The sequence below is a fragment of the Panthera tigris genome, chromosome D1, assembly GCF_018350195.1.
Source record: "Panthera tigris isolate Pti1 chromosome D1, P.tigris_Pti1_mat1.1, whole genome shotgun sequence".
In the NCBI taxonomy this organism is placed as follows: Eukaryota; Metazoa; Chordata; class Mammalia; order Carnivora; family Felidae; genus Panthera; species Panthera tigris.
Window position 1 is genome coordinate 54,756,407 of NC_056669.1, and position 17,544 is coordinate 54,773,950.

The 17,544-nt window shown below is 38.3% G+C and overlaps 1 protein-coding gene across 6 annotated transcripts in view; it reads right to left on the reverse strand.

Moving 5' to 3' along the window:
• Positions 1-904: 904 nt before the first annotated feature.
• The window catches only part of ACER3 (alkaline ceramidase 3), a 167,094-nt gene continuing 150,454 nt past the window's right edge, over positions 905-17,544 (reverse strand). For all 6 annotated transcript variants that reach the window (XM_042957533.1, XM_042957537.1, XM_042957535.1 and 3 more), the window contains 4 exons: positions 13,389-13,490; positions 11,142-11,246; positions 4,245-4,290; positions 905-3,724 (listed from right to left, as the gene is read on the reverse strand). In XM_042957533.1, the coding sequence (XP_042813467.1) occupies positions 3,671-3,724; positions 4,245-4,290; positions 11,142-11,246; positions 13,389-13,490 (307 nt within the window). In that variant the 3' untranslated portion in view covers positions 905-3,670. The remainder of the gene's footprint in view (positions 3,725-4,244; positions 4,291-11,141; positions 11,247-13,388; positions 13,491-17,544) is intronic.

Genomic DNA, 17,544 nt, shown 5'->3' on the forward strand with positions numbered 1-17,544 from the left:
GGTTTTCATGCAAAGTTTTTGGTCTCTTGATTTTGACTCTGACCTCTTTATCTTTACTATTGATGGGGGAGCACGAGGCAAGCTGAGGGCAAAATACAGGCTGGCACACCACCCCCCTCCCCCGACCAGGTGGAATGTGTGATAGTCCTCGGATACTCCTGGCTACCCAAGAACAAAGGAAAGGGGTTTAAATGCTTGCCATGGTAACGTGGGAAACTAAGGCAAATGAAAAATTAAATTCCCTTACTGCCTACAGCTCACTGACAAGTCCTTGAGACCAGCAGAGTGACCTCTCTCTAACTCAGCTACCTCAAGGATGACACTTTGCTGGGGGCAAAAGAGAACCTTGGCTTAATATTATCCCAACCTCAAGGATCCTATAAGTCAACTTCCTTTATCTCAACTCTCCCAAGATATACGCTGGAGATCATACTCCAAGTTTATGGGCCTTCGATATACATCTAAAGGGTCTCATGACTGAGGGTTTATTAAGTGGTAATAAGTGGCATTTCCCTAGCAACAGCTAGCCCCTCAAGATCCTGGAAACCTTGCTTCCAAAATTCCTTAGAGGCTTACTTTATCCCTGACCCCCTCCCAACCTGAGGGTATGTAATGAGTTACCTATTATGACCCCATGAAGCTCTTCCTGCCCATGGGTCCTGTCCCCTTGTTTTAATAAAATCACCTTTGCACCAAAGGCGTCTTCAAGAATTCTTTCTTGTCGGCTCTAGACTACCCCACCATCACCCCAAAACTTCATCAGTATAACATTCTTAGTGTAAGGAAAGGCTAGTTTAATGGTCCTGGAAACTGTGCATTTAGGGTAAACCATAATATTTTATCTGATTCTACTAAACCAAATACACTACTTGAGGTTCTCATTTGTAAATTAATCAAAAACAAATGTTTGTCATCAATTTATCCCCAATCATCAATTTATACAATATCGCAAAGATAAAAGAGATCACTTCAGGTGTTGGCAATGTTTCATGAAAGCACCACGGTGGGGAGGGGTGGGTGGAGTGACCAACCAGATTAGGACAACCACCTTTCATTTAGTTTTTCCTTGAAAAAAAGTCAAATTGCTTTCAATTTTCTGGAGTGAAAATGGCAGGATATTAAGATACACAGGCCAACTGCTGCTTTCATATCCTCATAAGATACTAGTATTTTCTAAAATGTAATTTGCTACAGGGCTCACAGAGGAGCACCTTTCACATCAGATATGTTTGCTCAGCAGGAAATCGGTTTTTGTATACTCTAGTTCAGGAAGTCTGCCAAGGAAGTAAAGGGAACCCAACCCTACAATGCCTACCTGGAATCCTAGAAGGGAAAAATAAAGCCATTCAAATAAAGTTGATTTAGCAATACCCTGAAGGTCAGCAGTATTTCCATAATACTTGCTATGGCACAGAAAAGAAGTCTTGAGTGTGCTAATACTTAGGCTGCTAGAAAGAGAGCCGTATGTGAGGCACAGGCTAACTTGGGAGAGTTAGAGCCTGGATTCAGTCTCTGCTTTCTGCTCAACACTTCTAAAATGCTTTCTGCTTCCATGCCAGCTGTTTTCACAGCAGAAACAAGGGTCTCTGAACAAGTGGCCACAGCATTACAAGTCACCCAGTGGTGCCCGTGCTTCTCCACGGAGGTGCTGGACAACTTCATTCAGCAAGTGACTACAGGGGGTGGTGGCTGAAGTGTTCGTTCAGCAAACTGCTGGAAAGGGCTTCGGTATCAGTGGGGGCTCTCCACACCTTGTCTGTGATATGCACAGCCTCAGTCTCCCTGCGCCTGGCTGCGCTATCAAGAAGGCTGTGCCTTTGTTGCCATACATAGGTTCTTTACACAGAAGTGTAGCTTGAGTGAAAAGTACAAAAGACAATGGTGTGAAACAAATGAACCTATTTGAAAAATGTAAGATGGCTGATAGCCTAGGTAGCTGCACATGAAATGTAGCCAGAAGTCAGAATCTTATGGCGAAAGAACAGTCTTACGGGCTGTGTATTAGAACTGCTTAGTTTTAGGTTTTCTTAAGGCACAACCAAAGTTCTTTAGATTTATTTTGGCAAGTGCTTTTCTTGCTGGAGGATCATAAAAGTAGGCAGAAGTTTATGCCTAATGGTGTGTTGGCATGCTTTGGTAAGGAAAATAGTGCTTGGACTAAAACTAAGGCCAGAAGGTGAAGAAGAACAACAAAATCCGTACTGGTTTTAAATTTGTACAAAGGCGACTTACTGGATACTGGAAAAATGACAGGAGTGTTTTTATACCTTTGCAGAAGAAAAAAATGATTTTCCTTTTGAAGCTGTAGCTTCAGGATTTAATCTGGGTCAATGTCACCACGCGGTAAAAACAATCTGGGTTTTATAATAAAGTCGCAAAAATGCCAAGTGGTACAGAGCTACCAATACGGTGATACCTCAGGCAAAGGGGTCAAATAAGGTTTTACTCCAGATTGGTGTTATGTTTGTGAAATGTAATTCAATTTGCTATACATTTGAACCCAAATCAGAACTAGCTGCTTTGTGATGATATTTCACTGCCATTTTTTAGTATTTTAATTTTGGGGAGTTCGTTCAAGTAAGTGAGAGCCATTCTCAACTCTTGTATCTATTTCCTTCAACAAATGAAGGGGCAGGCATTCTGATAAGCTTTATGTAAATAGGATCCTGATCCTTTTAGCTCTAGTTAACCTGATACATTTCCCTGGGCATAACCAAGGCCCCTCTGAAAACTGGAAAACATGGCATAGTTTAAAAAGAGTGTAACAAACAACATTCACTGGTAACTTCAAACACATTCTGTCAAGAGGGTGGAATATTGGCAGGCCAGACCACCAATCATGTTTGCCTAGCCATAAAACCAGTGACAACTTAAAGATCTGCGTAGATCAAACAAAACAGAGAAACCACCTTTAACTAACAGCCTGGAGGCACAACATCCCACAGGTGTCCTAGTGGTCTTCGCAAACTCTACAAGGTGACCCACTCAACTCTGATTGGCGGTGGCCACACACAGACACCCCAGAACCCACTGCAAATCTGGGGTATGGCAAGTAGGGAACCGAGTGGCCAGTTGGAGCTTGCTTATGACATGCTGACTAGCACAAGGGCAGACCGTGAGGAACTACCAGAATCCCACAGATAGCTCTTTTTCACCTTGGAAAACCATTCATGAGGTTACTACGACAAGAACACAAATCAAGGTTGACACGGCCGGCTCCACAGCTGGCCATCTGGGTATGGGGTTTTGCCAATACTTAGCTGACTGTTTTGATCGTTTAATCAAATATTAAGCAAAGTATAATTTACATGCAACCCTTGTCAAAAAAGGGAAAAAGGTTAAATTTCCTATGATCAGCACAAACTGTTAACCTGTTAAGAAAAGCCTCATTTTTCCAGCATTCAACTATATATACACACGTCATGTCTGTTTCTTTTTAAACATCTTAGGGTGAGGGTGAGGAGGAGAAGGGACAAATGAGATAAAGACGCGAGCTCAACATCCAACAAGACTATTCCTTATTCTCTGTGTGACTGGCAGCGTTAGTTAGAAAGTCACTCCTTTGCTGTGATGGTCATGATATATTTGGACGTGTAGATCTTTAAGGATTTCCTTATTCATTTGGCCAGGCCTGTGGTAGATGCTTTTTTTGTTTTCCTGGAATAATTCATCAGTGCTTCCTGAGAGGCTCGAACAGGATCACTGGCCAGATTCCGAAGAGAAACTGTTTGGAAACAAGTTAGGACAAAATGAAAGAAAGTAACTGTTCCATGTTACCCCTGAAAAAAGAACCTATGTGCTAATACTACAGTGCTTCAGTGTTTCATAGGTTTGCTACCAACTGTCCTGAGTAGCCTGAGTTCAGCATATTCTTTTCCCAGTTGCACCAGATCTCAGAAATGATTTTTATTTAACTTATTTAATGGCTGAAGTTTCTACTTTGTCAGGCATGGAGCAGGGCACTGAAATCATCTCAGATCTTTAAAACACTCTGTAATGTAGCTATTAACAGCTCCATTTTATTGTTGAAAAAAACTAAGGCTTAGAGAGAACAGACGTGCCCAAGGTCATAGAGCAGTACGTGGAAGACCTAAGATTCAAGGGCATCTGGTTCCAAAGCCTGTACTCTCTCTACTACCTTTCCACCCACTCGCTTCTCCCATCTCTGTCCCATCCTCCCAATACCCTCCCCTGCCCCAACATGCATGTACACATGCACACACACTCCTAGGAAGGGAGCATACCTTCACTTTTGGCCTGTATTTCAGGTAAAGAGTTCTTGTATACAAACTGAAAGAAAAGGGGAGGGGGAAAAGCTCTTCAGATTAATTTTTAATTCATTCAAACTGGCTTACTGACAAATTTAACCATAGTGCCTCTGTACATACAAAGAAAAAGCAACATTGGTAGATTCTTTGTTCATTTAGCAACCATTTTTTCGAGCACCTACTCTATGCAGAACACTTGGCAAGATACTAAGGAAGACAGGGAAATGATCACTCTCAGACTGTGACCTCAAGATGTTTGTAGTTTAGCAGGGAGCATTCAGCTCATGCTTGATGATTCATATAATTGCCAGCTTCATCTCTGAAGATATACGGTAGCCAGGATTAAAGGAGAGTATTCTTAGAATATTTTGGAAGTGGTTATATCAGCTCTAAGAGGATTACAATACAGGTATGAAATAATCAGGAAGGTAACAGAAAGCCTTCCTCATAGTAGCCTTTAAAATAAGTAACATCTGGGGGTGCCTGTGTGGCTCAGTCAGTTAAGCATTGGACATCAGCTCAGGTCATGATCTTGCAGTCCATGAGTTCGAGCCCCATGTTGGACTCTGTGCTGTCATTTCAGAGCCTGGAGCCTGCTTCGGATTCTGTGTCTCTCTCTCTGTCCCTCCCCAGCTCATGCTCTGTCTCTCGCAAAAATAAATAAACATTAAAAAATTTTTTTGAAATATCTAAAATAAGTAACAGCTGAAAATGAGATTGGATTTTTTTTTTTTAATTTTAAATTTTTGTAGAGAGAGCATGAGTGGGGAGAGGGTCAAAGGAGGAGAGAGAGAATCTTAAGCAGGTTCCATGCTCAGTGTGGAGCCCAATGCGGAACTTAATCCCACAACCCTGGGATCATGACCTGCGCCGAAATCAAGAGTGGTTGTGCTCAACGGACTGAGCCACCCCGGTGCCCCAAGAAGTTTGGATATTTAAGCCTCAGTTATGGAAATTTTGATTCTATGGCTATGTCATTGAATGAAGCATGCAAATAATATTTCAGAGGGATGATTTGAGAATGTAATAATATAACACATGTGCCCTTTAAGACTACTGTACACGTGTTTATTTCAAAGAGTTGACACAGTGAAGTAAAAATATCTGAGCTCAAATCATTGCTCCATCACTTTATAACTGTGTAACAATGTTGAGCCACGTTATTTACTTGCTGTATACAGTCTTGGGGCACCTGGGTGGCTCAGCTGGTCAAGTGTCTGACTTCGGCTCAGGTGATGATCTCATGGCTCCGTGAGTTCGAGCCCCGCATCGGGCTCTGTGCTGACAGCTCAGAGCCTGGAGCCTGCTTCAGATTCTGTGTCTCCCTCTCTCCCTCTCTCCCCTTCCTCTGCCTGTGCGCGCTCTCTCTCTCTCTCTCTCTCAAAAATAAATATCCAAACTTATTTTTAGTTATTTAGGATGAAATATGTCTAAAACATATTCTATCTTCCCTGCCTCTTTAAAAAAAAAAAATCAAAGTAGGGATGCCTGGGTGGCTCAGTTGGTTAAACATCCAACTCTTGATTTCGGCTCAGGTCATGATCTCTTGGTTTGTGAGTTCGAGCTCCGCATTGGGCTCTACACTGACAGCATGGAGCCTGCTTAAAATTCTTTCTCTCTCCCTCTCTCTGCCCCTGCCCTCCCCTGCTCTCTCTCTCTCTCTCAAAATAAATAAATAAACGTAAAAAAAAGTCAAAGTAAAACATTTTAACATTAATGTAAAACAAAACAAAAAAAAAGTCAAAACCTGCCACCAAATACAGTCAAAATGCTTACTTTTTTTCTGTATTTACTTTAACCTTTGTCCCCACACAAATTAACTTTTACACAGGGTTAATAATTACCTATATATGATTTTAGTTTGTTTCACTTAAAAATCCAAGTAATCCTAATATCTTTCTATGTTGCTATAGAATTTTCATATTTATAATTAAAAAAAATTTTTTTAACGTTTATTTATTTTTGAGACAGAGAGAGACAGAGCATGAACAGGGGAGGGTCAGAGAGAGAGAGAGACAGAATCCGAAACAGGCTCCAGGCTCTGAGCTGTCAGCACAGAGCCCAACGTGGGGCTCAAACTCATGGGCTGTGAGATCATGACCTGAGCCGAAGTCGGCCGCTTAACCAACTGAGCCACCCAGGCGCCCCTCATATTTATAATTTTAAATAGCTGAATAAAAGATATACTATAATTTACTTTAAAATTCTACCTTATTGGATAGTGTGTTTTATTTTTCTTCTACTATTATTGTTGCTTTGCTAATTAAGTAACACTGTGATAAACATATTTGGGTTTACACACACATTTTCATTTTTCTGGGTTATTTCTTTAGGATAAGTTCTAAGGAATAGAATACCTGGGATAAAAAATATAATATAAATATTTTATTTTCACAAACACATACAGTGTTGAATTCCTTTCCAAATGGGTTACATCAGTTTACACTGACAAGTAATACATGATCATGCCATTTCACTGCAACTAAAGAATACAGAAGGGAATTTCAAAATACTATAGAGCTCACTTAATAGATATAAAAAATATCTTAATTGTTGGGGTGCCCGGGTGGCTCAGTCGGTTAAGCGTCCGACTTCAGCTCAGGTCATGATCTCACGGGTCATGAGTTTGAGCCCTGCGCTGGGGTCTGTGCTGACAGCTCAGAGTCTGGAGCCTATTTTGGATTCTGTGTCTCCCTCTCTCTCTGCCCCTCCCCTGCTCACGTTCTGTCTGTCTCTTTCGTCTCTTTCTCTCTCAAATATACAATAAACATTATATATATATATATATATATATATATATATATATATACACACACACACACACACACACACACACACACATATATATACACACACATATATATGCATATATATGTATATATATATCATTGCTTTATTTTTAAATTATTATTTTTTCTTTTAAAAAACTTTTTAATGTTTATTTATTTTTGAGAGAGACTGTGCACAAGGTTGGGGGGGGGAGGAGCAGAGAGAGAGGGGGACACAGAATCCTAAGCAGGCTCCGGGCTCTGAGCTGTCGGCATAGAGCCTGATGTGGGGCTTGAACTCACGATCTGTGAGATCATGACCTGAGCTGAAGTCGGATGCTTAACCAACAGAGCCACCTGGGCACCACTAAATGATTGTTTTAAAAAGGTAATACAATCATTTGGTGAAAAATCTGAACAGTACTAAAGAGTAAACAGGAAAAAGAGGGTCTGTCTCCTAGCTGTGACCTGCAGCCCAGAGATAACTGCTGGTACCTACTGGTTAACATACCCTTACAAAGACAGTAAGCATTTATAAGCATATATGTATATTTAGTCCATATATGTATTTTTATTCACAAAAATGGATAACCTACTGTTTTAGAAGGCATTTTTTTGATTACCAGTTAGATGATCAGTTTTCTCTTGGCTTATTTATACTACAAATATCTCAAAACAAAACAAAACCATGATCTGGAGGCCTTCCTCTTTTTTAATTTTTTAAATTTAAAAATAGCTTCAAACATCTAGGAAAGTTGCAAGATTGGTCTGAAGAATTCCTGTATCCCCTTCTCCCAGATGACCCAATTGCTATCATTTAACCACATTTGTTTTACACACACACACAAATGCACCTATGATCAAGTGTATAAACATATCCTACAGAGTCACTGTATGACATGATGCCCATCACCTAAATATTCTAATGTGTACACCATAAAACAAGGATGGTCTCCTAAATTACAATACAACCCTTCCAGTCAGGAAATTAACATTAATACAAGGCTAACATCCAACTCAAGAATTCATTCCAATTTTGCTGATTGTCCCAATAATTTCTTTCTTCCTTTCTGATCCAGGTTGCTATACACAAACAGGAATTGCATTTAGTTTTCATGTCTTAAAAATCTTTTTATAGCTAGAACAGTTCTTCAGTCTTTCTTTGTCTCACAAACTTGACAGTCCTTACAAAGTATAAGACTTTCATTCTGTAGAAGGACCTGCATCATAGGCCCAGCAATATTTCCTCATACCCAGACCCAAGCCAGGGTTTTTTGGCAGGAACACTACAGAAATGATCTGAGCTCATTTCAGGGCCTTGTATCAGGAGACACACTCTAATGACTTGCTCCATCATGGGTGATGTTAACTTAAATGCATGGTCAAGGTGGCTGCTACCAATTTTCTTCACTGTAAAGTAACCATTTTCCCCTTTGTATTAGTATTTCATGGGGAGATATTCTAAATTACACAAATATGTGTTCCTCATCCTACTCCCACTTGTCAGCCAGAGCATCCATTGATAACTTATACCTATCAACTATCCCTAAGATAGTTGCCAAATGGTGATCGTTCGTGTCTGTTGTTCCTTCTACATTTGTTAGTTAGCATTTTTTTTGTAAAGAAGAGCTTTCCCTTCTCGTTCATTCATATTCGTATGTACTCACAGATTCTCATTTTATTCGGTGGGTGTAACTTGAAACTCTTGCTATTTAATTTTAACATTCAAACTAACTCAGGTTTAACAGGCCAAAGCTTGCTTGCCTTTCGGCCTTCACAGGGTTCACAGAGCTAGGCAATGCATGTATGTGTAAACATATGTATACATATATATTTATGATCTATACAACACATACACATCCAACTTGTTCCATATCTGTGTGAACATGTGTGTGTCACATACTCCTGAGTTCATACTAATACTTTTAATTCCAATCTAACCCCCTCAAGGTTCTTTCTAGCTTTCCCTCTTTCAGTATTTGTAAATCCCTTCTGAGAGAGTGGAGAAATCAGGCTTTTGTTATCCTCAATATATTTACTTAATGTTTAATTAATTGATTTACTTGTCCAGTGTAACCCATTTCCTAACTCCAGCCTCCCCTCATCACTCTGCTTCCTTGCCCCACACAGCTGCCACTTCCCCGTCACCACCATGTTTTCTTGGAAGCTCAGCAGGCTGCTACAACCGACCCCTTTTCCTCATTCCTCATTCCTCATTTCCTCATTTCCTCATTCCTCATTCCTCGGACACTGAATGCTGCCATCTCTGCACAGCACTTCTTCCCCCTCATTACCCTGGTTTTCCATACCAGGAGTAGAGAAGGAGAAAGTGAAAGGGAGGTGGAAAGGGGAAGGTGTAAAAGGAAAAAACAATATAAGTATGCTTTCACCTCCTCTTGAGTATTTATTATAGAAATTTACTACTGTACTATATTACACCGCAGTAATGTCCTTGGGTAGTCCCAAGGGCAGTGTTAAGGTGCTAAGTTTTAATTCTCAGGCTCATTCTACAGTTATTCTTGTTTCTCTTTTTCTAGCACCTATCGATTTACCATACATTTCCTATCCCTTCCATTTTAAATTGAATATTTTTAATGTGCTACGGGCTGAGAATCCAAATAATCAATGTAGTAACAAGTGGCAAAATGTAAAATAAGTATACTTACGGCCAAAGTTTAAGAGCTCTTCCATGATTAATAACCTTGAGCTCTTCACAGCATTAATTCAATGATTCTTATTTAGCTGCCCAGAAGTTCCTTTTCTATAATTCACAGGTAGTTACGTTAAAAAAACATTTTTTTAATGTTTGTTTTTGAGAGAGAGAGAGAGACAGCAAGCATGTGCATGTGTGTGTGAGCGGGGGAGGGGCAGAGAGAGGGAGACATAGAATTGAAAGCAGGCTCCAAGCTCTGAGCTGCCAGCACAGAGCCCGACACGGGGGTTGAACTCATGGACCACGAGACCATGACCTGAGCAGAAGTCAGATGCTTAACTGACTAAGCCACCTAGGTGGCTAGGTGGATATTACTAGTAGTTATATTTTAGATAATTCAGGATACCTAAATAACATAGTCTGGCCCCCAGTAAAGAGACCAATAGTCTAAACATAGTCTGACCCCCAGTAAAGAGACCAATAGGTATACACTCATTCATTCAATTATTTAACAATATATACTGAGTGCTTGCTATCTGAAAGGTATTGTTCTAAGCATTTGAGAGGGTAGCAGTGAGTAAGATAAAGTCTCTGCTCTCAAGGAACTTAACGTCTAGCTGGGGGAGGCAAACAAGTAAATATATATAACTGCTTATAAATGCTTGAAGAACAATGAGGCCTGGTAAGGGGAGACAGAGTGATATGGAGGTATTATTTGAATAGGGTGATCAGAGAGAATTTTAACTTCATTTTTGTTATAAATGATTGACCTCCGACAATCATTTGATAGGGGAGCAAGGGAAGAGAAATGGCAACCAACTTATTTCAGGGAAGGAGACAAATTAAGCTGGGGACTTCTGATACTCATACTTTCCCAGGCTCCTACTCAGGGGATCTGGCTGCTTTTTCCCCTCTAAGTTTGTTCTCTATGAACAAAGATATGTTGATCGACATGAAATGGAAATGTTTATATCCTACTTGCTCTAAAATGTAGATCATATGTCAAGGTGATAGTACAACTATCTCACTTTTAAGGATAAGAAAACTTGGAGCGCCTGGGTGGCTCAGTTGGTTAAGCGTCTGACTCTTCATTTTGGCTCAGGTCATGACCTCACGGTTCATGAGATCCGGCCCTGCGTCAGGCTCTGTGTTGACAGTGTGGAGCCTGCGTGGGAGTCTCTTGACCCCACTCTCTGCTCCTTTCTCGCTTGCCCATGCGCCATGCTCTATCTCCCTCAAAATATGTAAATAAACATGAAAAAAAAAATTTAATTTAAGGATGAGAAAACTAAGCTTGAGAGAGAGGAAGGGACTTGCCTAAGGTCATCCAGTGGCAGAGGCAAAGCTGGAACATAAGTTCCTGATTTTGTCTTTTTATATCTACACCATTCTTTTTGAAGAGTAAGAGAATAAATACTTCAACACTATGCTAAGACAGTCTCTATTTCCTACCTGAAAAGGATGTGAAGATAAGAACCAAGGCCAGTTAAAATATGCCACCATGCATGAAACTGTGTGGCAACACTTATGATAGGTGGCATCTTCTTTCGAAAGTTCCTGTGAAAAGAGGAGGGAAGAAATCACCATGTTATTATCTTTTTTTTTTTTTTAATAGTTAGCAACTAATGCTGACAGCCTATGAACATTTTGAAATATGACTCTCAAACATGGCAATTATTTAATTTCCTTAAGTCTGCTGTAGTCTGCCATATTGTTTTCCAAAGTGTGTTTTGAGGAACAACATTCCTAGCAGAAGTTCCATGAAGAAATGATGCTGTGTTCAAAAAAAATGTGGGAAATGGTACATAGTTTATTGCCCTCTTGGAAACTGCAGTATATATTAACAGAATAAAGGCTTTGAGAAGTCCTATCATAACTGTAAGAGTTTATTTTCATTTTTTTTCAGGTAATGAACTAATGCACAGAACCCTTTCGTAATGTAGTATCTTACTAACATTTTATGAAACTAGTGTTTCCTGGAACACAATTTGGGAAACATTAGTCTACTTAGCTATTCAGTCAAGAAACCAGATACATGCTTTTCCTTGGCCTACATACAACCGTCATCTTAGATGAACACTGTACAGTCTATGAAGTGCTTTTGTAAATATTATTTCACTACTTAGGTGAGACATTGAGGTAGATATTCTTAGCTTTGCTTTACAGATGAGGAACTAAAATTCAGAGACCAAGTTGCCTAAATCACTCAGCCAAGTGGCACAGCTGAGTCTCAGATTCTAGATCTTTTGATTAAGTGTGTACCATATTAACATTCTCATTATTAGAAGGGAGAAAATCAATGTTAAACACCAAACTATTTTTCTAGATAGCCCATAAATTTTTGAGACAATTACCATCTCTAAGAACTTACTTTATTTCTTGGTGGCTTTCACCCAGAAGATGATGACTTATCTCAGCAGTGTAAATGCTCTAATAGGGCTTCTGATGTATATTACTGATTCAGAACTACTCACTCAGACCTTAGTTTTCTAAGCTAGGTATATTACTTGTTTATTTATATACATTTAAAATCTAAATTTACTTATTTAACTTTTTATTATTTTTATTATTTTATGGAAAATTTCAAACATGTGCAACAATAGGCAAAGTAATAATGTACCCATTATCCAGCTTCAATAATTGTAACTAACAGCCAATCATCTAAACTCTCATCTGCTTCTCCCCTTCTATATTTTGAAGCAAATCCCAGATATTGTATTTTAACTCTAAATATTTTACTATGTGTCTCTAAAAGATTAAAAGCTCTTTAAAACTTAACCATAATACTATTTTCACATATAAAATATTAACAATAATCTCTTAATATCACCAAATATTCAATTACTGATCAAACTTCCAATTGTCTTGTTAGTTTAGATTTTTTTTTTTTTTTTTTTTTTTTTTTTTTTTACAGTTTGTCTGCTTAAATCAAGATTCAAAACAAGTCAACCATTGTATTTGGTTGATACCGTAAATCTCTTAGGTCTCTTTTAATCTATATGTCTCTCCTCCCTTTTTTACCCCCTCTGCAACTGATGCTGCAGAAACCAGGTATTCATCCTATAGATTTCTCACAGTCTGAATTTTGCTAATTGCCTCTCCCTGGTGCTATTCAATATATGTGTTTATGCAAAACTTTAGGGCACAGAATTTTGAATTGGAAGGACCCGCTACTTTAAACCTATTTAACATGTTAACTTTATGGAAACTGAGGCCCAGAAATATAGTATCTTAATGACAGACTAGGATCCAGAGACCCAAAATTCAAACTTTAGTCAATACAAATAGCTGACAAGATGGTAAAAGGAATGCTTGCCTTAGAAAAGAACATTAAGTATATTAAGGTACAAAATTATACACATATATATCCCATGCTTCTTACAAATCATTCTTATTTCTTCAACACAGATTAGGCAGATTTCAAAGGCCTAATTAACATCTGATTAACTCTATAGCTCTGTGATGTGCACATAAAAAAATCCCTACAGATGTTACGAAATAGTCTTGGGTCCAAATTTTTAGGTTAATTAAAAAAGTGTTCTCAGAATTTAACTTTATTGTGCTGTACATACTTTTTAAATTCAACAATGGCAAAAATTCGCTTAGTGGCACTAATAATTCTATATGCCTATGAAATTCTCTGCTTATAGACTGTTTCTAAAAATATTTCTCAAAGATTGAAAAAGATGCACATCTTACCTCAGTGAATCACAAAATATGTTATCTATGTTCCATAACAGAAATCCCAATAAAAATATGCCCAAGGATGTATAACCTAGTCCTCTGAGCCATGGATAAACCCTGTGGGGAAAAAAAGGGAAAGCAAAATGAAATGTTGTCAACTCCTGTCATCATCAGAGCTTGAAGCCATCACTTTCACGAGAAGGAAAGGTTTTTTGTTTTTGGGGGGTTTTCTAATGTTTATTTTTGATAGTGAGAGAGCACAAGCGGGGGAGGGGCAGAGAGAGGGGGAGACGGAAGATCAGAAGCAGGCTCTGCGCTGACAGCAGCGAGCCCTATGTGGGGCTTGAACCCATGAACCATGAGATCATGACCTGAACCAAAGTTGGACACTCAACCAACTGAGCCACCTAGGTGCCCCGAGAAGGAAAGGTTTTTGTTAGTATTAAAAGCAAACCCATCTATTAAATTCTCTAATACATTTACAGACTAGATTTAGCTATTAAAAAAATGAGAAAGAATGTGCCATTTGATTGCTATGTGCTTCAAGAACGTAAGCTGACGGACTGTATCAGTCCTCTGGAAGAGGCAGGGGGATGCTGGAACAGAATTAACATTGGCTGAGTTACTTGCTATGTGTCAGGTAGGCACCATAGTAAATTAGATACACAAGCATATGAATAAAATCTTCAAATAAACCCTGTGAAGCAGGTATTATTCTTTGCACATCACTGATGAGAAAACTGAAGCTTGGTGAGTTACCCAAAACAAGAACAATAGCTTATATATTTTTTACAGCTTCAATGAGGTATCACTGGTTTACGTTAAACTGAATATATTTCAAGTGTACGTTTGATCAGTACATCTGTATATATCCATGAAAGTTACACTACAATCAAGATAATAAACATATCCACCATCTCCAAAAGCATAGTTTGCACATTTTAGAATGTTATGTAAAGGGAATAATACAGTAGATCTTCACTGTATGGCTTCTTTCACTTGGCATAATTATTTTGAAATTCATCCATGTTGTTATGTGTATCACTACTTCATTTCCTTTTATCGCTGAGTAGTATTCCATTGTATGGATAAGCCACAATTTGTCCGAATGTTGGTGGACATTTATGTTGTTTCCAGTTTTTTTCTATAATAAAATAGCTACGAACATTGACAAGTAAGTTTTTGTATGAACATATGTTTTCATTTCTCTTCGGTAAAAAGCTAGGAGAGGAACACCTGTACTGAATGGCAGGTGAATGTTACACCTTTTAAGACACTGTTAAACTGTTTTCCTAAGTGTGTATCATTTTACATTCCCACCAGCAGTGTATGTTTTTAGTTCTACATCCTCACCAACACTTGGTATAACATCGGTTTTTGTTTGTTTCCTTTTAGTTGTTCTTTGTAGGTGTTAGTGGTATCTCATCGTGGTTTTGATTTGCATTTCCCTAATGACTAATGTTATTGAACATCTTATATGCTATTTGCCATCCATATTATCTTCTTCAATACAGTGTTTGTTGAATCTTTGCCTATTTAAAAAAAGTATTTGCTTTCTTGAGTTCTAAGAGTTCTTTTTTTAATTGCAACACTTCTTTATATATTCTAGACATTAAGTCCTTTGTTGGATATATGCATGTTGTATTTTCTCCAAGTTTGTGATTTGCCTTTCATTTTATTTTATTATTATTATTCTAAGTTTATTTATCTTGAGAGAGAGGGAGAGAGAGCGAGCAAATGTGCGCGCATAGGCAAGGGGCAGAGAAAGAGAGAGAGGGAGAGAGAGAATCCCAAGCAGGCTCCACCCTGTCAGCTCAGAGCCTGAAATGGGGCTCAAACTCACAAACCATGAGATCATGACCTGAGCAAAAATCAAGATTAAGATGTTTAACCGACTGAGCCACCCAGGCACCCCTGCCTCTCATTTTCTTAACAATGTCTTTTGAAGAATAAAAATTTGTTATTTTGATAAAGTTCAACTTACAAATTTTTTCATTATAGCTTTTTGTGTCCTATATAATAACTTCACCTAACCAAAGGCTGCAAAAACTTCTACACGTTCTTCTGGAAGTTTTATAATTTTAGCTTTAATATTTAGGGATATGATTCAATTCTAGAAATTTTTATAATGGCATGAGTTTAAATTCATTTATTTATTAAATGTTTATTTTTCAAAGAGAGAGAACACAAGCGGGGGGGGGGGGGCGGGGGGGCAGAGAGTAAGAGAGAGGGAGACAGAATCTGAAGCAGGCTCCAGACTCTGAGCTGTCAGCACAGAGCCTGAGGTGGGGCTCAAACCCATGTACTGTGAGACCATGACCTGAGCCGAAGTAGGATGCTTACCCAACTGAGCCACCCAGGTGCCCTTAAGTTCACTTTTTAAAATGAGAATATACAGTTGTTTCAACACAATTTATTGAAAAGATTATCCTTTCTCCAAAAGAATTACCTTTGGATGTTTACTTAACATCAGGTCAGTATTGATGAGTGGTCTATATTTGGATGTTTTATTGATCTGTATTTTATTCTTATCACCAATACCACATTGTCTTGATTAGTGTAACACAGAGCAAATCAAGAAGTGTAAGTCCTCTAACTTTGTTCTTTTTTAAAACTGTTTTGGTTCTTCTAGATTCTTTGCATTCCCATGCAAATTTCAGAATCAGATTCTCAATTTTTACCAAAAATCCTGTAGAGATTTTGATTATGATTGATTAAACCTATAGATCAGCTGGGGAGAACAGACATCTTAATAATATTGAGTTTTCTAATCCATGAAAATGATGCATCTCTCCATTTATTTAGATCTTATTTAATTTCTCTCAGCAAAAAACTGTTCACTGTAGTTTCCCATACGCAGGTCTTGCATACTGTTGCTAAATTTAGTTCCTAAACATCTGATGCTTTTTGATGCTATTGGAAATTGTACTTTTGAAATTTCACTTCTCAATTGTTCCACTGCTAGTACATAGAAATATGATTTTTGAATATTCATCTGAATTTCATGACCTTGTTGAATTCCAACTTACTGCTTCCAGTTTTTTGGTACGTGTCCTATGACATTTTCTGTACACGATCATGTCATTTGCAAATACTATGTTGGACAGGGCTTCAACCAGTAAAATGTTGAATAGAAGTTTTAGTTTTAGTCTTCATTTTGAAGAGAAATTTCTTTTAACATTTCATGCCTAAATGTGTTAGATGCTGTAGAGTTTACAGGTTAAGAAGTTCCCTTCTATTAGTCATTTATAAAGGGATTTATTTTGTTTTTAGATTGTAAATAGGTGTTGAATTTTATAGAATACTTTTTCTAAATCTATTGCTATCTTCACATATTTTTCTCCTTTATTCTTTAATATGGTGAATGACAAGAATAGATTTTCTCAAATATTTTCTTATTTTAACTATAAGTATTTGTATATAAATAAATGAAAAAATAATTTAAAACCATCAGGAAAGCATAAACCTGGCTGTGCATGGAAAAAGTATTATTGTCATTGTTTGATGAACATCTCTGAGAAGATGACGTCTTCAGCTTTTCAAAGAGTTTATCATAACCCCATTTAGGGGAGGCAAGAATGAGTCCCAGTTAACAGGGTTCAACACAGTGAAGGCATCTGACAGCGTATCAGTGTGGGTAAGGAGCTGAGATGTGACAGAATATGACCAGTGGGAGTAGAGTACTCTCCATTTTCTCCTTCTAAGCTTACTTACCAGGGCCAATCTTCAGCTCTCAGCAGTAGTTCAAAGCAAAATTCTTCTGTGGGGTGAAATGAACGTCTTTGGTTATCCAGGTAGCAGGGTACACAGGAGAGAGCAAGAATTTCATCAGCACATAGTCCCTATAAACTAAGTACAGATAAGATTCTGGGGACAAACTACCCATTATCATCAGGCACAAGAATGTATAATACAGAAGGCTCGCAACACATCTGTATCTGGAGTTACAGTGCTTCATTCTGGACTGCCTTCCTGACTAGCATATGGCTATCATCTAAGAAATCCCTTCCCTTCCTCTTCACCTTGGGAATTGCCTTTACCTCTCTCGATGCTGGATTTCCCATCTTGAATTTCATGTCTTCCTCCTTTTTGGTTTACTCTCTCACTTTGGTCAAATTCATCCTTCAGTAGGCTTCTGAGTAATCGTTTATAGGCTATTTCTTTTGAGAAT